The sequence below is a fragment of the Haliotis asinina genome, chromosome 1 (assembly GCF_037392515.1).
Source record: "Haliotis asinina isolate JCU_RB_2024 chromosome 1, JCU_Hal_asi_v2, whole genome shotgun sequence".
Taxonomy (NCBI): Eukaryota; Metazoa; Mollusca; class Gastropoda; order Lepetellida; family Haliotidae; genus Haliotis; species Haliotis asinina.
In genome coordinates, this window is record NC_090280.1 from 44,124,057 (window position 1) to 44,150,473 (window position 26,417).

General features: G+C 39.7%; 4 protein-coding genes across 5 annotated transcripts in view; 2 read left to right on the forward strand and 2 right to left on the reverse strand.

The window, feature by feature from the left end:
* The window catches only part of LOC137291802 (uncharacterized), a 50,722-nt gene extending 44,828 nt beyond the window's left edge, over positions 1-5,894 (forward strand). For both annotated transcript variants that reach the window (XM_067823345.1, XM_067823336.1), the window contains 2 exons: positions 1,851-2,522; positions 4,081-5,894. In XM_067823345.1, coding sequence (XP_067679446.1) covers positions 1,851-2,514 — 664 coding nt within the window. In that variant the 3' untranslated portion in view covers positions 2,515-2,522; positions 4,081-5,894. The remainder of the gene's footprint in view (positions 1-1,850; positions 2,523-4,080) is intronic.
* Positions 1-26,417, reverse strand: part of LOC137291817 (retinoic acid receptor RXR-alpha-B-like) — a 70,839-nt gene that overhangs the window by 22,345 nt on the left and 22,077 nt on the right. The gene's annotated exons all lie outside the window — the stretch shown is intronic.
* Positions 12,162-24,425, forward strand: LOC137279138 (uncharacterized). Its single transcript, XM_067811617.1, has 4 exons — positions 12,162-12,392; positions 22,723-22,810; positions 23,111-23,251; positions 24,134-24,425. Exons 1-4 carry the CDS (start codon positions 12,162-12,164, stop codon positions 24,394-24,396), a joined length of 723 nt encoding a protein of 240 aa, XP_067667718.1. The 3' UTR covers positions 24,397-24,425.
* Positions 13,189-21,215, reverse strand: LOC137279128 (uncharacterized). Its single transcript, XM_067811607.1, has 6 exons — positions 21,124-21,215; positions 17,944-18,230; positions 16,708-17,711; positions 16,232-16,298; positions 15,922-16,090; positions 13,189-15,485 (listed from the first exon to the last, which is right to left on the reverse strand). Exons 2-6 carry the CDS (start codon positions 18,206-18,208, stop codon positions 15,356-15,358), a joined length of 1,635 nt encoding a protein of 544 aa, XP_067667708.1. The 5' UTR covers positions 18,209-18,230; positions 21,124-21,215; the 3' UTR covers positions 13,189-15,355.

Here is a 26,417-nt window from a genome sequence, read left to right on the forward strand (position 1 = left end):
TCCGAGAATTTGCGTATGCCGTCTAATTTTAAAAATCCCAAACTACAAACTGTGGGCATTTAATCAATCACTTGGACGTTTCGAGAACATGCGGATCCAAGATTTTGTTTGGACGTCAGAAGGTTTTCAGTTAAAACTATGTGCCTGTATACATTGCAAGAAGTGTTGCATCTAACCTCTTGCATCTTTTTCAACACCATGAACCATAGGGAACCATGATATTTTTTAACTTTCTCCGTGGTTATTGCTTTTATCGATAACGTCTGAGAAAAACAAATTCTTCTCACGGCCATACTCACTAACGCTCATAGATCCACTAGTGAGTAGGATAAGTCCTAACAAAAAATCGTAAGTAAAATCCCGTTCCAACGACGCAAACGCGTACAAAATAAACATATGTCATGTCATACCATTTATAGTCCGACAAATGAATAACTGAAATCGACATTTGGATAAGTGCACGATACATCAATGACACACGTTATCGTGAAATCTTTGTACTCAGCAGATTCTGGTTAATCTGTTCCATATCCGTCACTTACTTTTTCACATGTCTGGATAGCGCAAGATGCAGGAAATATACAAATGTATATGACTCACTTTGCACATCCACATTTTAAAATATTACTCGACTTTCAAATCATTATTACAGCCTGACCTATACCTTATCCTTATCCTATGTTCTTCCTGTCACGTGTAACAAGTAAATAATCTACTCGTTACGTAAAAAAACTTGTTGATTGTGGTAAGCAGTCTCTGTCACAGAGAAAGCTCAGTGTCTGGTTTATTCACACCTATATGTCTACCTGCCTGTCTGCTAAAGACAACATGCAATACACAGCTTCGATCATTGACCACGTGCAATTTGAACTTAACACCTATCAGACTATACGACATAAAGAAAATAAGTTGATTTATGACTCGTGCACCCGAGTCCCGTGTCTGCCACATTATGTAATTAGGCACGTGAGATACACATGTCATGTTTTTATGTCTGTGGGTTGCAAACATACTACTTTCATTTTTTTCGGATGACTGGATCTGACGGAAACTGGTGCAAACTCTTGTCAGTTTCAAGTCCTGCTTTGTACGAATGACAGATTCCAGTAGTTTATCATCTCTACTGAAATGATTTTTGATTGGATCGAGCGCAAATTCGGAGAACATGTATTTTCCAAACCCAACATCTCTACATTCTTCATGGATAACGGCTTCTTTTAGGGTATATGATTTTGTTTGACAACAGTATATGAATCCATACTGAAACGACGCATCAAGTACACAAAAAGAAGTTGTTATCCATACAGAATCTTACTTTCTTGTGACTGGCTATACTTCTAAAATGCCCATCAAACAGATCATCTTTCTGTACACAGAATGAACCCTTAGCATATCAGCAAATGAAACAGCCAATCGGAAGCCGTCGTTACACTTGAGTGCATATCCATCAGCTATGACTGGGTTCGGTCTCCCGAGGGCTTCGTTTCGGGGGAAGTAAGCCCAAGTACAAAATAAGGCACTTTTGAATCGCGATTGTACGCTTACAATTTTTTTATTTCTTTTTTTAAAAGCAGCAATGTATATTGTATGTCATGAATAAGTGATAAATGTGTTTTAATTATGTTTGATTTTTTGGTTGCATGTGACCTTTAAGATATGAAATGCAGGACAAAAGAATACATCAGTGTTTGATGGTGAGTAAAACTTTTAAAAGAAGTGGCTGTAGATGTCTGGTATGCTTGTCAGAATTGCGGGCCATTGTCAAGCTAATGATGCCAATGCGCCTAACTTATTTATATGTTGTAGTCGTGAAATTCGTTATTGCAGGTTTTCCTCATCTTTTGTTTCAGATATGGTCAGCAGCAGTACCGGTGGTTTCCAAGTGAGCAGAGATGGAGTCGATACAACACTCAGGCCAGAGGGAAGCGTAGTGTGCGGGGTTCGAGAGGAGCAGGTCTTGAAGCATCTAAAAAACCAGGGATATCTGAAACACCTGTTCTGTCTTCGTCAGTGTTGGGAGGGATTGTTGGGGAACGTCTAGCCGACCCCCTAGTACATGATAGCCCAGCAGCTACACAGCTTAAACTGATAACAATGAGACGAAAGAGCCCATTGCCTGATTCAACCGTCCACAGTAAGGCTCCAATGCAAACTGAACCTTCTCTTTCGGTGACAACTGGTCAAGCAGCTTCAGAAGGTATAGCTGGAGAGAACATTAGAAGGGAGGATACAGATGTTATTTCGTTTCCAAACATGAGAGGAATAGAGCGAGTCGGAATTCAAGTCCACAAACCTTCATTGGAGCAGGGTCCATCGCAAGCCATCATGAATGGAACTGAAGCTAAACCCACAGAGTATGACAACGTGGAGCAGCTAGAGCTCCCTGTATCGCCTGTTCCTCTGAAACCTTTGAACACATACAGTTTTAACTGGCACAAGGTGGCGACGAGGAACAACGCCAGAAAACACCTGCATGGAAGAAATGATGGCATCGTTGTACTTTCAGTGGCGTAACACATTCGGTACGTGAGCAACTTAAACTGAATCTAAACGGACGGTATGTTTATATTTGGAAAGTCATTATTGATTGATACGGAACAAATGTGCGAGGCATTGCATATTGTCGCTTTGACAGCTGTGCTGAGTTCACTGGTAATGAATATTAGAAGTGACCAATGAAGATCTAGGGTAGAATAGGCCTTCATAAATTTGCCACAGTGGGCGACTATGCTTGTCGTAAGAGGCGACTAACGGGATCGGGTGGTCAGGGTCGCTGACTTGGTTGACCACATGTCATTGTATCTCAACTGCGCAGATCGATGCTATTGATCGCTTGACTGACTGGTCCAGACTCGATTATTTCCAGACCACAGCCATATAGGTGGAATGTTGCTGAGTGCAACGTAATATTAAACTCACTCACTGACTTTAGGAGACGAAATACGTACAGGCATTATCTCACGGGGAGTCTCAACAGTCATGGGCAAGTTGTCTAAGAGGCTAAACTAGTGATCCATCGAGGTTAAGGTGCCGAGATTGAGCCCACCAGTGACCGTGTGTAGAAAAACCTTGGAGTCAATTTTGTGCATAGACTCTTTCAGTGTTGTCACAACCCCTAGTGTACAGTACACATTCCTATGCACGTAAAGGAACCCACGAATCCGTTGGTAATGACCAAATGGTTTCTGCATGAATACGTGCAAACACCAAGTTGCGTATACAGCAACCATCAGTAAATATGGACAAAGTACTGTGACTATGTGTCCCATTCCACCCAGCTGTGAATGGGTACTGTCGTAATGATGGGAATGCTGCAATAACTTGGTGCGCCTAATGATTGCAAGAGTTGCATGATCCCCAGGGAGTTGAGATAGATAATACTATGTGCCGTTGAGACTGACATCCATTGACCTTAGGGAGAAGAAAGCGCCTTTGCGATATTAGCGATATGCCAGTGTTTGTATCTCACATAGTAAGAACCTGGTAGTTACTTGTGACTGGACGTTACGTTTAATAGTAGTTTGGTTTATTCAAGGCATGACAGACTGATAATGCAATCCCTTGGACGCTTGCCATTTTGGCAAATTCTCAAGCATAGACATCGTACTGACAAATGTGAACCGCGATTCCAACCCACAAATATAATTATATTTTGCAATCTGCACAGTATTGCCGTGTCGTAAACGTTTGGGTCTTCGTGTCCAGGTTCGTTTTCAATGCAGCTTTATGTTAGCTTTATTACGTCAGGTTCGTCATCTTCAGGAAGGTGGTTGCGTTCCAGTGCAGTTCATTTAAAGCCGGTTTTGACCTTAGCTTGTTACCAATATTGAAAATAATTCTGAAACTTTCTGCCTAAATGAGACGCAGAATTCGTATGAGTGCAATAATTATATAAAATGTCAACAATGAGTACACAGAAATTACAAATGTCCATTCGGCAATGCGTAAACTAAAATATGACATATTCAAATCATAAGCATTCGAACAAAACGAGCATTCGAACTGAGCAATTATGACTAACCGATTTAGTTGACCCATTTCATATTTTACATTTTGCCAACAATTTGTTCTCCTTTTCAGGAATACAAAATGGCGGTCAAATAGGCTTTTACTGGCGGGAATCAACTAAAGCTTTGTTTTGTTACCTGGGTCTCACAGACACGACCGCCGTGCATGGTGCTGCCATCGTATCGTTTACATTAACTAAGACGTTCATGCTGTCTTTCCAGCGGACAGGCTGTGGTTGGCCTGTACTGGACGAACTTGAGAGTATTGTTAAATATAGACATTCTGACTCACACAGACAAGCAACAACAAGTTGTTATGGTCTGGACATTGTTATTCTGTTCTCGACTGACAATCGTCATGGTAACTATCTTTCCAGTCAGAAAAGCTGATGAGTCATAACAAAATAATGTACGTGATGTTAAATGGATTTGAATGAAACCTGTGTATTGGGTTCTTGTCTGTTGTCTCGTACAATTGTTGCAGAATCATGTCGTTGAATATTCGTCAGAAAATATACCAGCTAGTGATGTTAAATGGCTTTGAGCGAAAAGTGAGTGTTTTGTCTTCCTGTATTCTATCTACCTCCGCTGTGCTCAAAATATTCCTTAGCTTCAGAAACGGTCACGTAGTACATGTCAAACCTACTGCAACCTTTTTGAACACGAATTTGTGATACCTTGAAACGCATAATAATAGTCTTGCCATACGATCCCTTTGGAGTCCACATTTTAAGAATCAATATGTCACGAATACCTTTATATGCAACGTTAATCTGGAAATTGGGCTCGACCCTCACATTTTGAACGTGATTTGACTGAACACAATCGCCAAAATGCTGCAGCTGCAGATCCCAAACAGAACTACCGTAGTTGGCAATAAGTAAGTCACCATTAGTGAAATTCCCACACACTTGCATGATAATTAACTCTTGCAAGAAGAATTTTCATAAATTTAGTTTCGGTTGCTTTCAATTCTTATCTAGCAGCTGGGAAATCGTCTCAGCTCCATACACATAATTTTCATTCAATTCAAATTCTGATGATTATTAAGAAACCTGCAACTATTCAAACAACATATTTTAGACATAGCACTAAGGTTTGACATGGCTGTCTGGGGGATAGATTAAAATTAAGTTGTACTTGTGGTGCTTAATCAGGTGTCATCCGATAATCAACGGAAATATGAAAGAACATTATCTACACGTAGCTGAAGATAATGTCCATATTTTCAAAATATTTAAATGAAAATTATGAAAATTATTCTTTCAACAGTTAATTAACATGAACGTCTATGGAAATTTCTCTAATAACTCACTTATGGCCTACTACTGTATGTATCAAACAATCACAATTTGTATTCGATAAACCTGTAGCCTCTTCCCAACCGTGAGCGTAAATGAGAAATAGGCTTTCTTCTCTAAGGTATCCGCCATTGACAAAATCCAATTCGGGTTTGTCATTTGATGTGTGAAAGGAGCCTTCAGACAGAACAATGCGCCTTACAAAGATTCGGGTTTTGCATGTCATCTTGTCAAGTACTACACGCAACTGGGAGCATAATAGTGATTTATTGTGAACACAGAGCAGAACACAAGGTCGCCATGTGTGAGCTTACCTTACGCATGCGTGCTTGAGGAGGCATCCTTCTCTTCCGGCACAAGGACCATTAATTTAACCATTCCTTTACGCCATTGGTTTCTTGAAACACCACACATCTCTGTTGCAAGTGTGTGTACATGTTACTACTCACAGGTAAATCTTGATATCTCCGTGTGATGTATTCTCCTGTAACCGCCTCGGTGAAGATGTGTACATACCAAAAGGCTTGTATTTTCTGTGTGGCGTCTAAATGGTGTTACGGAACAATTAAAACAGCTCAATTTATGATTTTTTTTGGTTTTGTTATTAAGCAGACTCAAGCAGAAATACTGTCTTCAGATCAAGATACAGGAAAACTATGGTAAAGACTTTTCCTTCTCATGGGGTTCGGACACGTGTCTTCAGCCCGACGCGAGGAAAGCGAAACAATAGAAGTCAACTCATAAACAGAGTGGAACCTCAGGTGTCCCAGTCGCGGTGCAGAGTTACACCAGGGATTGTGGATTCAAATTTTGTTTGGCCCCGAATATTATTTTGTTTTTACAACACCATACAAGTGTTTGTGGATAACATTAAACTGGTAAATCTCTGTCCTCTAAAGAGTCCGCTTCTCACGTTAAACGCTTGAGTTGGATTGCAACATGGATACAATGTGGGAAACCAACTTCTGGTGTTCCTATCGTGAGATTGCAAAATATTAAAGCGGAGTAAAACTCCCTAACTCATTTTGTAGAGAAGAGTTCATGTTTAGCATTCCTCTGGGCCCAAGAAGATCTTCTTAAGAATTGGTCTTTAGCCTTTTGTCGTATTAGGCGACTAACGGGATCGGGTATTTTGACTCAGTTGCGCGGATTGATGCTTATTCTGTTGATCACTGGATTGCCTGGTCCAGACTCAATTATTTTAAGACCGCCGCCATATAGCTGGAATATTGCTGAGTGCGGCGCGAAAAAACAACAACCAACCAACCAACATTCCTCTCGGGAGATAAATCAACTGCCAGACTTATTTCGTGCACCCATGAATACTTCCTCGAGGCTTACTCTTAAAAGAGGGATTATCGTGAACATTATAATGACATTCTAGACAATTTATGTCTTCACTGTGCTCAGTTTATAGGGCAGTCGGTTGCCACAATGTCGATGTCACAAAAGCCACCATTCCAACTTATTTATGAGTCTCAGTTACACAAGAAAAATATAAAGCAATATCTAATATAATATGGTTATAACCCCATCAGTAACATCACTACTAGGGAAGGCCCATGAAAGAAACTTCGTCATTTCTGTCACTTCGTTATTGGAATGTTTGGTGTAAATTAGTAGAGTGTTTTTCAAAAATATAGTGCTTAAATCGGATTCTTTTCCCAGCAAGAGGTTTGTTATACTTGTGGAGCGATTAAACATTTTCCAATCTGGAAGCCAAATTCAACTGCTTTATTTCAAGCGATTTTCGGTGTCCCTCTACAGTGAACACCTGTCATACCAGTACACTTCCTAAATAGTGTTTGACGTCTTCAGAACATCGTCAGCGCTCATGAGTTCGTATACCTCTACAATGCTGTTTATATAATTTTTGTGATATAATTTCGATTTGTAACTTACATGAAAACAAAAACAGTCCCACGAAACACAACTGCTGACAGGTATCATAGTCGTACAGTCTAAGTTTTATTCTGCACACTGCTATATAAGTCCAACAACCCTAGTAGAAGGTCGCGTCAGCTAACCTTTTCAACTGACCAATCAGAACACTGCTTACCAAATGGCAAAAGACAACATTTTCACATACCTTTTGAACTTTTACCCCGAAAAAGTTTATTCCCGAACGATTCCGAATGCTATTTTCCGTAAGAACGTTTCCGATTGGTACACATGTAGCACGCCACTACAGTGAGTAAGACAGTCTCTGAAATAGGTTTTTTGTTTAATATGCAAGAATGCCATGTTGCAGAATTGTTAGAAAATGGTAACCATGTCGTCAGGAAAGCCTATGTTTATATACTTAACGCCAAATATCAGTGCTTTATGTGGATTTTCGTTTGTTTAAAAATCAGTGTCAGTGACAGGGGAATTTTGAAAGACCCGCCGAATCCTGAACAATATGAGTTGTCGGACTGGTTAAATCCGCTCGACCGTATCGCATTTGATTGGACGTAGAGGTCGCTCAGAGATTAGCTTACGTGACCTTCTGTTGTGTGTTGGAAAATATATATATTACTCACTTTCAGAACAAACCTTCGTATCAAATACGGCAGGGTTCAAGCTATTGCAAGTGCATTTTCTACTCGAATTGTGATCGAACAAGTAAGAGACAATGAATCACAGGTTAGACTCTGCAATTTTTGCAATAATATCGTTACTGAGTGAGTGCAACTACACGAAAGGTATTATTGTGTAGCTCTGTTCTGCCTTTAACAGACTAACTACATTTAACGCATTAGGGAGGCAAACAGCAAGCTTAGAATGCCACCCTTCCACACAATTGGTTGTTCTTGGGCCAAGAGTGTCAAAGTGGTTCACATAAGTCGCTCCTTGTCTTCAATGAATGAGTGAGTAAGAGGTTATCACATAAGTCGCTCCTTGTCTTCAATGAATGACGGAGTAAGAAGTTATCACAAAAGTCGCTTCTTTGGCTTCAATGAATGAGTGAGTAAGAGGTTATCACATAAGTCGCTCCTTGTCTTCAATGAATGACGGAGTAAGAAGTTATCACAAAAGTCGCTTCTTTGGCTTCAATGAATGAGTGAGTAACAGGTTATCACATAAGTCGCTCCTTGTCTTCAATGAATGACGGAGTAAGAAGTTATCACAAAAGTCGCTCCTTGTCTTCAATGAATGAGTGAGTAAGAGAGTATGGTTTTACGCCGCCTATGGTAATAGTCCAGCAATATCACAGCAGAGAACGCCAGAGATGGTCTTCGCACATTGTACCCATTGTGGGGAATCGAACCCGGGTCGTCGGCATGACGAGCGAACGCTTTCGCCACTAGGCTACCTCACCGTCCTTGTTTGACCTGAGGATAAGCAAGAAATAGTAAAAGTCAAACTAGGGAAATGCATCTGTCATATTTGTATGACTGATTCCTCAAGCTTAGAAATGCGATCCACATATGCGTATTTTAACTGTTTGAACATTATTGAGGCTTTGAATGTTGACACTTTGGTCAGTCAACATTTAAACATGAGAGGCGGAGTGAATGAGTTTAGTTTTACACCGCACTCAACAAGCAATATTCCAGCTATCTCTCTGTAAATAAGGGAGTCTGGACCAGACAGTCCAATGATCAACAGCACGAACATCGATCTGCGCAGTTGGGAACCGATGACATGTGTCAACCAAGCCTAGTATGACAACCTGATCATGTTAGCCGTCTCAAACATTTCTAATCCAGATCTTCACTGGTGCTAGATACATGTAACCTCTTTGAGAGGTATTGAGATGTTGGAGCAGTGAGGAAGAAGAGCAGTAACACTCTTTCGAGCAGTAAGAAGGATAGCAATCTATTTATCCCGTTAGTCACCTCTTACGACAAGAACAGTCGCCTCTAGGCGCAAGCATGGATTGCTGAAGCCCTGTTCTACCTGGTATCTTCACGTGTAGGAGAGAAGTCGGGTCAGTCGGGACCTTTGATGCAGTAACTCATCTACAGACTGAAAAAAGGTGTCAGACGCAAAAAGAGTGAACACGTATGGCGTTGGATGTCTTTAGCAATACCCTAGCAATATCACGGCGGGGGACACCAGAAAATGAACCCATGTAGGGAATCGAATCGGGTCACTCAGCGCGATGAGCCTTAACCACTAGGCTACCCCACCGCCCCGACACAAAAAGAAGCAAGGTATGAGGCAGTATGTCAGCAACCTTTGCGATTATCATACATGTTTCAGCTGGATGGTTCATCGTTTTTGTGTTTAACGTTGCATTGAGCGATATTCTTGCCCTATGGCGGCGGTCTGGAAATAATCGAGATTGCACCAGACGATCCAGTGATCAACATCATGAGCGTCGTCTTCGCAAATGGGGATAAGATTACATGTGTAAAGCAAGTTGGCGAGTCTGACCACCCGATCCCGTTACTTGCATCTTACAGAAAATCAGTTCTTTTCTTTTTTTTATGTGAATGTAGGTCATCGGCCCATAATACAATGTTATACGTTAGCAGCCTTCTGACCTTCTAACCCGGATTGAAAAACGAAAAGAGGCAAGGCGTTGGTGATATCAACATTCCGCGTCGTTCATAAGTAGTTCGTGATTGTTTGTTTTGAGTAAAATGAGTGTGCCTACGTGCGTGCGTATGAGGATGTGTGACTATTTGTCACAGACTGTGGTAGACAGGATGTCTGCATATTAGGGTTGTAGTACCTCGTTCACTGTACTATCAAACCTACACAGTCGCGTTCTACACCTTTGTACAACATGATAAAACTACGAGTGCCGACTATTGCATTAATATCTTCTAATAGCCAGGCAGTTTGGTTTACTGATAACGAATATTCCACACACTGAGACTGTATTAGTATGTGTGGAATGCAAGGTAAAGGTTGTTAGTCTGGGTGTGAAGAAAAAGAAACGAAAGTCTGTGTTGGGACTGACCAAAGTAACTTGGTGGTTTTCTAAAAAACAAATAAACTTCTATTGTTTGTTCTCTGTTAACCATTACATATGAAAGACTTACAGAGTTAGTGGTTAGTCTTAAGGGAAACAACATATCCATTACAGTTGCCCCAAAGTCCTTCACCACAGACAGGTTACGTAACTCTGTCGCCAGGGCACTGCAGCGAACCGGAAGTGATGTAATATGAGAAGGGTGTTCCCGTTTGTTGTATCACAGGCAAACTGTAGCGCAAAAGGGGTTGCGCAGCGTAGAGAATATGACCAGTCTTCTTTTATGCGAGCGAAGCGAGGAAAGGTTGACACCGCACGGTTTAAACAATACTATTAACTACCTTTTCTTGATAAATTTTGGCATGCTAACAATATTGTCAAGATAACATATCGCCACCATCAAAGGTACACTCCCATTTCCTCACTAGGTTGTGCTCTCAGATTTCCAACCCCATATTACTCACGTGAAATATGTTTTATTCAACATTTTAAGTGCAACTTGTAAGTGGTACATCAGACCGTTCTTCGCCTCCATCACCCCTGCCAGCTTTAAGTGCATTTAGTTTCGAAATAAGTAGTTTTGATGAGGAGGTTTCATCACAGGCAAACGAATATATTTGCGCTACAGTTTGCCTGTGGCTTCATTCATAAACGATGCCAGTAAATGATTTATCTATCTGTACACTCCTAGAGAATATGTGATTTAAGTCCTCCTTGCCTTTCGTTTTCTTAATGTATTTGAATCAGATTTTCTGCCCGAGGTGTCAACCTCAAAACGAGAATTTACCAATGGTCAAATATCTCTTTCAGGAAGCAGTGTCGTTACAGTTCCTGTTTTGTTGTGATTCTGCTTGAAATATTGCATCAAAACGCTTTATGGTAGACGTGGGGAGCACATATATGTTTTGAACTGGAACAATTGACTCGCCTTTGCAAGTGTTTAGGCCGGGCTGAACCAGTGGGCCAGATTGTGGGATTAGTCCAGTTGTGTTATATATGTAAAGAACAATAAAACCACTTAAGACTTTTTCTTGAGTGTGAATGAGTAAACTGTGTTTGTCCCTTTTAAATATGTTAAGAGGTTTATACTCTATATACACTAAACGCCCAAAGAAATGTACCCTCTTTCCATAGTAAATTTCTGAAACTCTACTCAGGTGGGGCTGAAACTTTCTGCTGCATTGTGATGCATGGACGTCCACTTCTCGGTCTGTTTTCATTGACCCCAGTCTGAGTAAGTCTTATAACCGTGGTGCAGTGGAATCCGAGGTGAGGGTGATGGGAGAGTTTAGTTTTACGCCGCACTCAGCAATATTCCAGCTATATGACGGCGGTCTGTAAATAATCGAGTCTGGACCAGACAATCCAGTGATCAACAGCATGAGCATCGATCTGCGCAATTGGGAACCGATGACATGAATGAACCAAGTCAGCGAGTCTGACCACCCGATCCCTCTAGTCGCCTCTAGCGACAAGCACACTCACCTTTTATAGCAAGCATGGGTTGCTGAAGGCCTATTCTACCCCGTGACCTTCACGGGTCGTTGGAATCCGAGGGCGTTGGCAACAGCATTGTGTGTCGACCCCATCAGCACCACCCCGATGCCTCTGTCTCTCTTCAGCAGTTAATCGCGGCATATTACTCGTACTTTTGTATCATATCATACATTTTAGGTTCTCTTAATACCCTACAGCATTGATGCAAATCCTGCTTGAATATTGCTAGGTTTTGGCAATTGACATCGGTATGCTGAAATAGAAAATGAAAAAAATGTTACTTTGCAACATAAACAATGTTATCAAAGATAATTTCAGGTGTTCCCAAACACTTTTTCACAATATCAAGGACACGTTATTCTTGCTTTCAAACACATCATGCAAATCAGCAGAATATGCTTTAAAAGACGGAGGTGTTGTCTGTGGCAGTCCGTCCTTCCTACTCGGATGATGCGTCAGCTAATCCTGCGGCTGTTGGTGGTGGTATCTCCTTCCCACGTGCACGGTGACGCTCTTGTCTACAACATTGGCATCACACTGTGCGCTGACCGGTGCCTTCACAGAAGCTCATGTCAAAGTTTCGCTTATAACTTGAACACTCTCTCATGCAGCCTGTCACGCCAGGAAGCTACAACAAGGAAGATGGAGGGATACACCATTCGTTCAAAAAGAAAACAATTGGTAAGTACATGAAACTAAGGAAGGCTTACATTGGTTGGTTGTTGTTGTTGTTTAACGCCACACTCACCTATGTGATGGCTGTCTGTAAACACCGGTAATCGTTAGGAACCCTTGTATTTGACCTTCAAAGACACATCGCTCTGGCTGTACGAGGGGATGTCAGAAAGTAGTGAGAATAGCTATATTCTTGTCCAATGTTTGTAAAGTAACCATTTTACTGTCAAACAAAACGGGACCGTGAGGGGCTGGATCAAAGCAAACCAGCTTGCTTGAGGTTTTCCTAGACAGATTGTGTTGACAGATATTATGCAAAAAAATAAAACACACTGTAAAACTTTCCTGTAATTATTTACGGTAAACTACTGGCAGCTAGGCTGCCAAACTTTTACCGTAAATAACACGGTATACCGTAAAAATAACAGCAATTTGTAATAGTATTTACCGTAAATTTTTACAGTACACTACCGTAAGAATTACAGTGTCACTGTAAACATTTCCTGTATTTTTACGGTAAACTACTGGCAGCTGGGCTGCCAAACTTTTACCGTAAAAAACACGGTATACCGTAAAAATAACAGCATTCTGTAATAGCATTTAAGATATAATATAACAGTAAACTAAGGTAGGACTTACCATACAATGTGCTGTGCACATTCCTGTATTTCTACTTAACTTTAGACTTTACTATCAGGGTTTGAACGGTGAACTAACTCAACCAACTGCAACCTAATGTCATCCAACCTCTGCGATAGGATGCTCTAATATATATCCATGTCAATAAAAAAAGACTCAAACGAAGTTTGAAGAACATTTATTAAAAGAAGAAATAAATCTGAGTCCAAGCATTGTAAGTGACACCATATCACAATGATCAACAGCTGAAAATAACATCTTTGGGATTTATGTTGTTTGACATTAGTCAAATATAAAACGATATTATTGGAAAATGGCCCATTCATATGCTTTCATTTGATGAAAGATTGCAACAGCTCATTGCCGATATAGGTAAAGTGGAAAAGAAAAAAAAACATATTGCCAGTATAGCATCAGCAAAATCAACCTGATAATGTATTAACTGAAAACAAACAATATCTAAACAACTTCTGGAAAAAAAACATATTTGGCGATCACTGAACACGAAATTATGCATTTCTCTTCCAGCAATTAACTCAATGAACACAATTCAAACAATATCTAAACATCTAGAAAGACATGTTTGGCTATCATTGAATTTGAAATTATGCATTTCTCTTCCAGCAGTTAACTCAATAACTTCAATTCAAACAATATGTAAAACACTTCTGGAAAGACATGTTTGGCTATCATTGAATTTGAAATTATGCATTTCTCTTCCAGCAATTAACTCAATGAACTTAATTCAAACAATATGTAAACCACTTCTGGAAAGACATGTTTGGCTATCACTGAACATGAAATTATGCATTTCTCCTCCGGCAATTAACTCAATAACCTCAATTCAAACAATATGTAAAACACTTCTGAAAGACATGTTTGACTATTATTGAATTTGAAATTATGCATTTCTCTTCTAGCAATTAACTCAGTGAACTTAATTTAAACAATATCTAAACAACTTCTGGAAAAAACACGTTTTACTATCATTGAAAACGAAATTAAGTACTTCTCTTCCAACAAATTACTCAGTGACCTCAATTCAAACAATATCTAAACAACCTCTGGAAAGACATGTTTGGCTATCACTGAACATGAAATTATGCATTTCTCTTCCATCAATTAACTCAATAACTTCAATTCAAACAATATCTAAACCGCTTCTGGAAAGACATGTATGACTATCATTAAACTTGAAATTATGCATTTCTCTTCCAGCAATTAACTCAATGAACACAATTCAAACAATATCTAAACATCTCCTAGAAAGACATGTTTGGCTATCAATAGACACGGAATTATGCATTTCTATTCCAGCAATTAACTCAGTAACTTCAATTCAAACAATATCTAAACCGCTTCGGGAAAGACATGTTTGACTATCATGGAACTTGAAATTATGCATTTCTCTTCCAGCAATTAACTCAGTGAACTCAATTTAAACAATATCTAAACAACTTCTGGAAAAAACACGTTTTACTATCATTGAAAACGAAATTAAGTACTTCTCTTCCAACAAATTACTCAGTGACCTCAATTCAAACAATATCTAAACAACCTCTGGAAAGACATGTTTGGCTATCACTGAACATGAAATTATGCATTTCTCTTCCATCAATTAACTCAATAACTTCAATTCAAACAATATCTAAACCGCTTCTGGAAAGACATGTTTGACTATCATTAAACTTGAAATTATGCATTTCTCTTCCAGCAATTAACTCAATGAACACAATTCAAACAATATCTAAACATCTCCTAGAAAGACATGTTTGGCTATCAATAGACACGGAATTATGCATTTCTCTTCGAGCAATTAACTCAGTAACTTCAATTCAAACAATATCTAAACCGCTTCGGGAAAGACATGTTTGGCTATCATGGAACTTGAAATTATGCATTTCTCTTCCAGCAATTAACTCAGTGAACTCAATTTAAACAATATCTAAACAACTTCTGGAAAAAACACGTTTTACTATCATTGAAAACGAAATTAAGTACTTCTCTTCCAACAAATTACTCAGTGACCTCAATTCAAACAATATCTAAACAACCTCTGGAAAGACATGTTTGGCTATCACTGAACATGAAATTATGCATTTCTCTTCCATCAATTAACTCAATAACTTCAATTCAAACAATATCTAAACCGCTTCTGGAAAGACATGTTTGACTATCATTAAACTTGAAATTATGCATTTCTCTTCCAGCAATTAACTCAATGAACTTAATTCAAACAATATCTAAAAAACTCCTGGAAAAAACATGTTTGGCTGTCATTAATGCAAACCAATCATTACTTAGTATTGCAACTGCTAGACTTTGCCCTCTCATGCCTCGATCCATTCAAAATCGGCAAGTTCGTTGATGAGTTTGAGAACTTTCGCACTCATAACTGTCTTTTTTCTTTTTCCCTTGCAACCTTTTGATCCCTTGTCTGGATTAATGCGAACGAAGCATCTGGAAATGAAAGCAGTGACGTCATTGTTTCTGCGTTATCAAAGCTATTCACAATAGATACATAGGACTAAGTAAACTACATTTACAGTTTTCGGAAAAACAGAAAGTCTGCAATTTTCAGAAGCCGTTCATTTATCCTACAGCCATTTATCTTGATACTGGAGGGTTGGGCCAATGAGATATTGGTCACATATACCTTTAACAAGCAGACAGGACAAGGGTAACATCTGTTATCAGTGAATCTAAGCTTGAAGTCCCTGGTAAGTAGAACAGAGGCTTCTGAGGGGCATTGCTCTGAACCACAATTTACGTAAAAGGTGAATATGCAGAACTATTGCTCTTGCGTGAGTCTCTTTAACCGGATTCCATATAGTTTTATCCGTCTCTAGCTGGTTGCTGAATTCAAGAGTCTGTTTAAGATACACGTTTAATTTACCTCTGTATGAACTCAAGTGTGGCAGCAGACCCAGTCTGATATTCAATGTTAAACACATAGAAAGCAGCGAAGAGCATAGCAAATGCATCAATGAAGCTGTTAAGTCTTGGGCTGATTACCAAATGGTCACACATCACAGTGTAGTGCTGGCCAGCTAAAACTGAGTCACCTGAAAAAGATGCAAATGATATCAACAAGCAAGATGATATATATATTTTATATAGATCTAGCAATGTGACCTTCTTTCTGTAAATCCTTAGTACACAGAACTGGTAATCTGACAGATTGTTACTGACACCAAAGTACACACCATGGACGATCATCATGGGGTTCTCAGGGGTGTCCATTGCTTCAATAAACTCTGGTGTTGAGGTTACCTGTAAATTTAAAAATCAGGAATGTAGACATAACTGAATCATGTCATTCCTACAAAAAGACAGATTACAGTTATGGATTTGATAGTGTACTGTTTGAATATGTCGGGGACTGTGACCTACAATAGACATTTTGCATATAAGGCCAGTAAAGACACATTAACCTGTCAAAGCTATGATATCACAGACATATATTTTCCAATGACAGGGTCACAGGACATTACAGATATTTTGGCAATCCAGGAATGAAGCGTGAATTTCAAGGGGCAATGAAGTGACATGGAGTAACTCGTCTTCCCTAACAATATTGTTGTTCTCCGTAAACTACTGACTGGGAAAAAACATGAACTAGCTGGGTATGAACACTTGTGTCAACCCGGTACAAAAAAGTAAATGCTTTTGTTTCACTTACATCAGCCACTAGAAACAGGGATTCCTGTTTCTCGCCCATGTACTCCATAATGCACAATAACACAGCCACCAGCCACGCTTTGACATTGTCATTTTGACTCTGTCTGATTGCTTCTTCAAATATATGCGAAGACTTGTGTGGCAGTTTATTTCTGAAAAATCTGTTCATTCTCGGAGCTTTAATCCTGTATGAATTGGCCAGTGCATCCTTCATGTTTATTCCAACAAGTTTTTCAAAGTGATTCAGCATTCCTACAGTGTGAAATAGAAATGGCCACTCAGCTTTTATGTTTGCCATGCTTGCGCCATTGTTGATCACGCTCCTGAGGAGGGGATATACAGTTTCCATCCCCTTTGCAATGACTTCTGCATCGACTTCTTTTGGATCACCCTCATTAAGTTTCAAAAGTTCTGCCTGAACATGTTTTATTTTGAGTTCATCCTCCTCTTCAACATGTGGCTCCCAGTTTATACAGCCATAGGAATCACTTCTTGGTGCAGAAATGCCCGTGTTTCTGCTTCTGTCGGCATCAGATGAGTCAGTATCAGCTTGCCGTCTTTTCAAATTATGTTTAGTTAAACAGAGTTTATCAACAGAGATTCCTCGATTGAGATTGTCATTTCGCGAGATTAACCTATTCAACAAAGATTCATACCCCGAACCCACAACATCGTCATCTATCCTGTCCTCAAGAGAATCTGGATATTTGGCCACGGCTCTTTGTGCAATGATAGACAACTGTCTTTTTGTGGCTTGCACAGTCACAGATCTGACCATATCCATTAAATGTCTAACCAATTTCCTTTTCAGTGTAGGTACGAGGCGCTGTTTCGATTCTAGAGGCTTCATGACATCCCTTGTCATAGAACTCCAATTTAGGTCAAGTTTGAGTGGCCAGTTAGGGTCTCTATTTCTACCTTCAAACACAATAGGTGGCGGTGGAGGTGGTGAGAACGTACTGCTGGTACTAGGTGTTGAGCAATCACTTAGGTCACTTTCAGTTTCTGAAATACATAATAATGAAGAGAAGAAATCTCACTGTTTATTATGTTATCATTAATCGTATCAGTTTTACTTTAGAATCTAATTGTTAGGATACATCTGCATGATATCATATTCCCCTTCTGAAAGTTATGACAAATCATGTACAACTGCAGTTATTCAACATGCCATATTTCTATAAAGCAATTATTTCACAATGATTAGATTCTTACAAGGCATTATGAAACGTCTTACCTGCAGAGGTTAATAAAGGCCGTTTCAGCTGACACGCATGCTTCAATAATTTCCTGGCTACTATTGTTTTGAGGTGGTTTTGGCCTTCAGTTAAGTCTTTCTCTTGGACCAAAGATAAATCCTGCACAGACTCTACCCCAATCAACTTTAGTTTCTCAACAACATGTTCTGCAGTCTCCAGGTTTACAAATATCCTCATAATGTAGTCCTTTAAACACTTATCAGCGCAATCTGTGTGGTTAGAATCATCAGATGTACTAGCCATTGTGTCCGCGTAGCACTGTGCCCTTCAAAGAGAAATAGAAACTGCCTGAATAAAAGTACACAGACAATGGCCAGATATCTGCAAAGTCTGAAACTGGCAAACAGTTCAGCTCTTTGCATTCATTTTCATTTTCAAAGCCATGTAAACCCATTGTTGGCACGGGTATGGACTGAATAGACTTAAATACAATGAGGACTGTTTTTGCTCTAAGTAGAATGATCTCAACTTTACCAAGCATCAAACCTTTGTCATTCTCTTCAACTACTAAATAATTGCCAACTTTGTACTGTACACCTCTGTATACGAGTTGTAATGATGAAACCGTATTGGTTTCGTTAACATCATATTTTGAAACTGCCTTCAAGACTGACTGGCTATAGATACTAGGTGAAAATGGTGAGCTATGATCAGCTTGTAGTTCACTCTGAAACAAATTTCCAGTCATGTAATATGCTTGTAGGAGTTGATGTTTCTGTGCGAGTGTTTTGGCCAAACTTTTATAGTTTTGAAGCTTTCTAGCACATTTCTTGAAGTATGAGTGTTTGCTTTCAAAACGAAGGGTCCACAACTGGATCAGGGGACCATTGGACGCGATTGGCTCAGGGTAATGATAAAGAAAATGATGTTTTGGTCTGAGGTCTTGATTAGGAAAGAGGGTTTTCCTATAATAGAGATACTCTTCAATGATAGAGTTCAAAGTAGCTATTTTTGAAACATTGAGTCTGTGACTGCAAATAATTTCAGTAACTGTTTTCAGTAACAGAAACAGTTGCCAAACATCATTTTCAGCATCAGCCACACAATTCCCTATTAGTAGGGGAAAGGTTCTCACAAAAACCCAATTCTGAATAGCATGACCTGACAATTTATCAGATTTTGCCTTGACAAGACTTGGCTTGTCAAGAGCATCACACTCCACATAAGAAAATTCTGAAATCCGTGTATTTAGGTGTTCATAAGTGAACCATTTCACGTTCCTTACAAAGTAATCAATCATCAGCATCATATCATATGGTACAATGCCTTCGAACAGGTCATGGCCTAGACATGGGGGCAAACCACTTGTGACATGGAAACTGTTTAGCTGGTTGAATACGGATTCATGTTTGATGCCATTATGGTGAGCAAGGTCTGGATTTTCATCTAAAGCCTTAAGGGACTCTTCATAAGTGTGTTTTGTTCTCTTTACACCTCTGATTGGTAGTACTGACCCTCTTATATCTGTTTTTGTTGCTGAACAGTATCTACAAAAGTTCTCACCACAAAAGTTTTCCAAGAATCCACCTATCATGTGCGATCCAAGGTTGTCACCTAGGATGTAAACTAAAACCCCTTTAATTTGTCCATGTCCAGTTTCAACACCGTTTACTTCCACATCATGTAGATCCCTCACTAAGGGTGAAAATATCTTGTCCTGTCCATATTCCTTAAGATATGCCTCCCTACATAACAATACGAGCTGCATATGATCTATATTGGAACGGCGATAAGCAGGAAAATTTCCAAGGGTATAATACACGCCAATCAATTTGTGTTTCTTTCTTGCTGATCCCAAGGGATTAACAACCTCAAAAGCATCCTGGTACAGCAAGATCTCAAAGCAGGCTTCTCCACTACTCAAGATGGGATGGTTTTTAAATAGAGATCCTTGATGAAGACTAGTTAAAACATCTTCATCATCAATCTGTTCAGACTTCTGACACAAGTTCATAGAATCTCTCTGATATCTATACAGTGCTAACAGACTTTCAATTACTGAAACATACTGAAATGTTTTCCGCAATTGTTTATTGCTATATCCAAGGAATATCTCTCGAGGTTCTACGAAAGGAAAGTGTTTCTTGTAGAAATGTGATCTGAACTTTTGTGATCTCAATGGTCCATTGTTACAGGCAGAAAATATGTCACTTGATTGAATTTCCTCTCTAACATTTCTAATAACATCATTATCTGTCCCACATAATCTTAACGTTTCTGTGACAGCATGTTTCACAAACTTTTGACTAAATTCATGCCATGAATTAAACTCTTCAATAATGCTTTGGATTGTTGAAACTGGAAGCAAATACTTGCTTTCTAATTTCAAATAAAATAATGCCAAGTTTCTCAAATATTGTTCATTCGTGATGGGGCCAAAGTGACTTCCTTCATCATTCCAATTTTGACTTTCAGATACATCAGTTTCATCTATATCTCTGTTTTGTAACGGAACTATGACGTCGAGATCATTATATTCACTGACAGCAATAGCTGTGGTGGCACCATGTTCCGAGTCAGTCAAAGTTCTTGAGAGATGTTCATCGCAATCTATAGTTTGGTAGGATTCTTCAACATCCTTTTCTGCTTGTTGGAGTAGGTGTACAGAGATATGGTGAATATCAGAGGTTTGGTGCTTGCGAGACAAATGTGAAGAAAATGATGACTTTTTATTGAAACGAAGGCCACAATTCTTAAACGGACACAATACTTCCTCATGTAGAGACAGGTGTTCTCTTAAATGTGATAAATGCTTACTTAGACTGTCAAAGTGGCTTCCACACCATTCAATACTACATTTCAAACATGTTCTGACCCGAGTAGATTTTGACCTACACACGTGTAATTGTCCATGATCTCTCAGTGTATGAGATTTGAATGCAGAGTAAGTATGAAAGGCCCTTTCACACGTGACGAAACAGCATGGAAACTGTATATTTGGAACATTTAGGTGAAGCTGGTAATGGTCAACATAGTGCCTAAGCGTGGACGTTTCAAAACTACAACATTTGCAACCAAACATAACCTTCGTGCACAACTGCGAAAACTCGAAGAGACGGACAACGCATATTCCCTGGCAAAGACATGAGACTATACTACAAATCAGTACAGCAGAAACCAACATACTATTCCTCAGATAATTATATCATATTCCATACCAGTAACCTGTGATATAGCAGTTGACATGCGGTTGTCAGATGTCTTGTCAGCCTGTCCCAAACCTCAAACAATGGCGGCATTCAAGAAAAACGATCCCACAATACATCTGTTTACGGTACGAACGTAATATTGACGGCACTTTACCGTATTTAGATATTACGGTGGAGCGCTGTTAAAATAATACAGCGAACTACCGTATATTTTACGGTGAGGGTTTACAGTGCATAAAAACAGCTGCATTTATATCATTGTCCTGGTGAAGCTCACTATTTTCTACACACACACACACACACACACACACACACACACACACACACACACACACACACACACACACACACACACACACACACACACACACTCGTTATAAAAAAGTTGTTCTTAAATACCTTGTTATCTTTCTTACTGCTTCAAAGATTGTTATTCTTCCCCACTGTTCCAGCATCTAAATACCTCTCAAAGAAGTTACATGTATCCAGCACCAGTGAAGATCCAGATTAGAAATGATCTTCAGTAACACATGCTTGAGGCGACTAACGTGATCAGGTTGTCATACTAGGCTTGGATGATACATGTCATCGGTTCCCAACTGCGCAGATCGATGCTTGTGCTATTGATCATTGGACTGTCTGGTGCAGACTCGATTATTTACAGATAGATAGCTGACTCGATAGACAGACTCGATAGCTGGAATATTGCTTGCTGAGTGCGGTGTAAAACTAAACTCACTAACGGCTAACATGATCAGATTGTCATACTAGGCTTGGTTGACACATGTCATCGTATCCCAGTTTCGTAGATCGCTGCCCTTTCTGTTGATCACTGGATTGTCTCGTCCAGACTCGATTGTTTCTAGACCGCCGCCATATACAAGTGACTGGAATATTGGGGCATTAGACAAACCAACAAAATGCGTGTACTTAGATATTGTCACACTCCTCCTTGCGACTTATGTGGTTGACGTGATATATAAAATATGTATCATAAACCAAGGTGGTTTGACACATTTGAGGTTCTTACATAATCAGCTTCAAACTTACAGTTTGAACTGGGTCATTGTTTCAAGAAGGCGATGGTAATTATTTTTTTAAAATGTAACGTAGGACCTGTGCTATAAACCTGGTTAGACGTCTATTTCAATTAAGATTTGAATATCAAATGGAAGCAAATGTATACTTAAAGACGTGAGCTTTGTAACTATGCACGTTCTCCCAGAAAATAACAGTATGTATGCATATTTATGGGAAAATCGTATTTATTTCATACATTTTCCCCGTTTTTTTAAACATGAATAATCATGCTGAACTCCCACAAATTCAATTAGGAGATAAACATCACGTGTTGGCCAATTTCCGGGTGTTATTGAGTATTTGAAGCACGGGAATACATTTGGAACCGACGGCGTAAGCCGGATGGTCGGGATCAAGAATGACGCCAAAAAAACGCACGTAGCTTATTGCGTGATTCCATAAACTGAAAAGTCACAGAGGGACTCTTTCTCTCTCAGCTTGGTAGTCAAATCTCATCTGAATCACGGACTATGTGTAGGGACCTTTTGTCTCAAATTTGTGATGTTTCCTAATTCGTTCTCCTGACAGATACCAGAAGGTAGGTGCTCACTGACGAGTTGCACTTCCGGGTCGCTGTGTTTGGAGAATCGTCTTGGACGTGCAGTATGTGTTAAAGGTAACAGTGAATCGAGTTGATCAGTTGATCGAGAGTGAAGACGATACAGTATTGATTGATCATTTACAACTGTCCCGTGAAGATGCCTCTCAAAGAAGTTACAATTATCTAACACGTCCGTGAAGATCCGGACTAGAAGTATTGGAGAAAACACTTCTCCGAGGTTTTGGTAGACAATGTAAAGCAGGAGGGGTGGGATTTCTTTCTCTCTTCCATACCTCTTTTTTTCCCTCAACAATTTCTCTCTCTCCGTGTGTACCAATGCGTGCTTGATCGTGGGCTATTTTTCCACATGTACAGATCGTCTTATCCTGTACATGCTGGGGAAGATGTGCAGTGCAACAGCTGATTGTGTGGATCCTGGGCTCATCTGCTTCAGGGGAAGGTGCAAATGCACCCCAGGTTTCAGCTTTAATTATGCCGGCGAGACGTGCGTTAGGAGTAAGTCAATTTTCTCACTGTAATTGCTGCTTGTAGAGTGAGGCGGGGCGGGGCGAGGCGAGGTGAGCTAGAGATGAGGTGCGGTGTGATCTCATCTTTTTCAAACGCATCGGTACGTTCAAACCTGGCTTTATCTTTTTTACGCTAATTAATGTTGCCGTGGTATATACTCGGCGGTCCCGTCCATACACCTTAAAGGGGAAGTGTACACGAAAAAAAACACATTTGTTGTCTTATGGGAACTAATATGAAATGTTTTAATTGCTTAATATCAATGTTTGAAAGTATACATTCATAATGTAAGAAGTACTGCAAACAAAGAACAGGAAAAAAAGATAGAGACTAGATAGGTGTTTACCACGAAATGGTATTTGAAAATCCTGCATGTCGGCGAACTTTTTCTTATAAAGGGTATCACCTTATCTACAAGAGTTTGTTACAGTAACAAATTTATTTCGAACTGTCGTAAACTGCGCATAGAATATGAGCTAGTCATTTCCCTACCCAATCATACCCAGGCCAGGGACCAGCACCTCGTAAGAGGCGACCTACGGGATCGGGTGGTTACGCTCGCTGACACATGTCATCGTATCCCATTTGGGTACATTGATGTTCATAACGCTGATCACTGGATTGTCTGGTCTAAACTCGATTATTTACAGGGCTATTCCATGTAGCTGGGATATTGCTGAGTCTGGCGTTAAACAACAAACCCAAAGAACCTGGTGATTGCAATGCCTGCGATGTGATATTTAATTAGACTTCCATCTTGGGCTTGGGTCCTGTTTGCTTTTAGGCATTTAGATACATTTGGCGTGTTCGCTCCTCGAATCACGTTATGTCCGGATTATACTGGGTGTTATTCATGATGTTTATTTTCAGACTGTAAAGCGTATGGACCACAGATGACCATCTACAGAGGTCTTGACATGATGTACCACAATACACTTGCACTGACCACGTCATCACTAAAGTTTTGCATTGCACAGTGTATCCGAGAGGAGACATTTGTCTGTCTCTCGATGGAGTTTTCGAAATCACAAAGGAAATGTAATCTGTCCAAGAGGGGATACTTGGACATCGCAAAATCACTCAGACATAAAGGAGACATGGCGTGGACACTTGGAACGAGAAACTGTGCATAGTATTAGGCAGAGTGTTAGTGAGCATGTGTTTACGCCGCTTGTAGCAATACCATATATATCACAGCGGGAGTACAGCAGGAATAGGCCTGTACCCAGGTGGGGATTCGAACCCGTGTTTTAGGCGTGATGAGCGAACGTTATAACCACTAGGCTACCCCGCCGTTTTTCGTGTTAGGAAGAACAAACATAGATTACGTTATATCCGTGTATATTTTCACAATTCAGACTTCCAAGTGCGTTGATGATATTCACAAAAACATGAACTACGTTTTTAAAATGTCGTACTTATCAGCATTAACTTGTACAAAGGGGTGGTGAAAATGCCTAGTGACTAAGAGTTCGCTCGTCTTGCTGTGTATTGGGCTCAGTTACCTGGGTACAATGTAAAGCCTATTCTTGTGTCCCCAGCCTTGATATCGCTTGAATTATGGCAACTGTGGCGTAAAAATCATCTCACTCATGGGAATAGCGTCTGGGTGTTTTAAAGCGGAAGTTGGAATATACCGTATGTATGGTTGTTTATTTATTTGAAACCTCTATCGACCTCTTAATCTGGAAAAAAACTTGTTGCAAGCCTAGTGGAAAGCGAAATGCTTGATGATTCGTAAGGCTTCTCGACTTGGTCGATACTGTTGCATTCTCCCGACAGCGCAGGACTTCGATCCTCTATCAGTGGATTATTAGTGCCAATACCGGCATCAATATTGTATCAGTATCAGTATCTATTGATTTGTGACAGAAGTTTGTAATGTGAGATCGGATGCAAAATCAATGCTGGATAAATTTCTTCAAATAATATCTTATCACGGTGTTTATTAACGGCTCAATGCTGCTCCTGTTCAGAGTTGCCAATACAGTCGCGTACATATATACGCTCAGAATGTCAAAAATATTATAGGTGTTCAATCATAAATATCAGATAGTTTAATAGATGCATTCTGCTTTTATTCAGCTATTTAACTATATGTGCTTATGACTGAACAACTGTATTAATTTTGACATTTCATGTACATGTATATAGTCTACTATATATATTTAGTCTGCAACATATACAAGGAACTAGTCTACTACATATATTTAGTCTACTATACTACATAGACAAAAAAACTAGTCTATTACATATATGTAATCTACAACATACACAGGTAACTAGCCTCATATATACACATGAGCATTAATTAAGCACCACCCATTTTCATGCTATAAGATTGTTTTTAACACAACACACTGGTTATTCATGATATGGAAACCAAACACATGGTTATAATTTCGTTAACTGAACCACCTAAAGTGTCAATCCAACAACTACCAACACTGCTGCTACTTTCGGCTGTAATGTATTGATGGTCATATGGATTGCACTAAAAATGTTATACATTATCATGTCCCAAACTATGGTCACACAGACAATGTCTATGGTTCAACGTACAAACAAAAAAAAAACAAATAAAAAACCAAAAAAAAATCAAACGCCGAATGCGCATCATTGGAATCCCCTGCCATTCTTCATGAAGAGCCTGGGTTAATTCCTGTAGAATTTGAACAGGTGTATCCCTTACTTGAACTTGACGCCTCAGATGGCCCCATAAATGCCCAAATGGGTTGAGGTCAGGGCTTCACGCAAGTCAAGGTAATATGTCAAGTGCGTTTTTTCTGCAAGTGTGCGATAACAGCTTTGGAACCATGGGGCCTAGCATCATCGTCCATAACTACTGGCCGACCGACTGGCTAGGGGATGGTTATCAAAATGCGGAACAACAGCAGCTTCCAGTACTTCCTGGTATTGGTATCTCTGACCATTGAGTGTCCCTTGTATGGTGATAAGATTCAGCATACAGTCATAGGATTCACCCCTTCACCATTACAGAGACACCTCCAAAGGGTTCAGCTGCATGGACAATCGGCTGTTGATAAGCCTCATTACTCCTTCTCCAAACTCGCCAACGGTCCTCAGTAACACGAAGAAAAAACGGCTTTCATCGGACGGTGCTGGTTGAGAGACGAACACCCACTCTCCATTG

Coding starts and splice junctions, on each gene's coding strand:
- LOC137279128 (XM_067811607.1), bottom strand. CDS start 18,208: ATGGCTAGTACATCTGATGATTCTAACCACACAGATTGCGCTGATAAG. Junction 16,299..16,707: donor CCCTGTTTCTAGTGGCTGAT/GTAAGTGAAACA, acceptor TTAAATTTACAG/GTAACCTCAACACCAGAGTT. Junction 15,486..15,921: donor ACACTTGAGTTCATACAGAG/GTAAATTAAACG, acceptor TTTCATTTCCAG/ATGCTTCGTTCGCATTAATC.
- LOC137279138 (XM_067811617.1), top strand. CDS start 12,162: ATGCGTCAGCTAATCCTGCGGCTGTTGGTGGTGGTATCTCCTTCCCAC. Junction 12,393..22,722: donor GTTCAAAAAGAAAACAATTG/GTAAGTACATGA, acceptor TTCTCCTGACAG/ATACCAGAAGGTAGGTGCTC. Junction 22,811..23,110: donor ACGTGCAGTATGTGTTAAAG/GTAACAGTGAAT, acceptor CCACATGTACAG/ATCGTCTTATCCTGTACATG.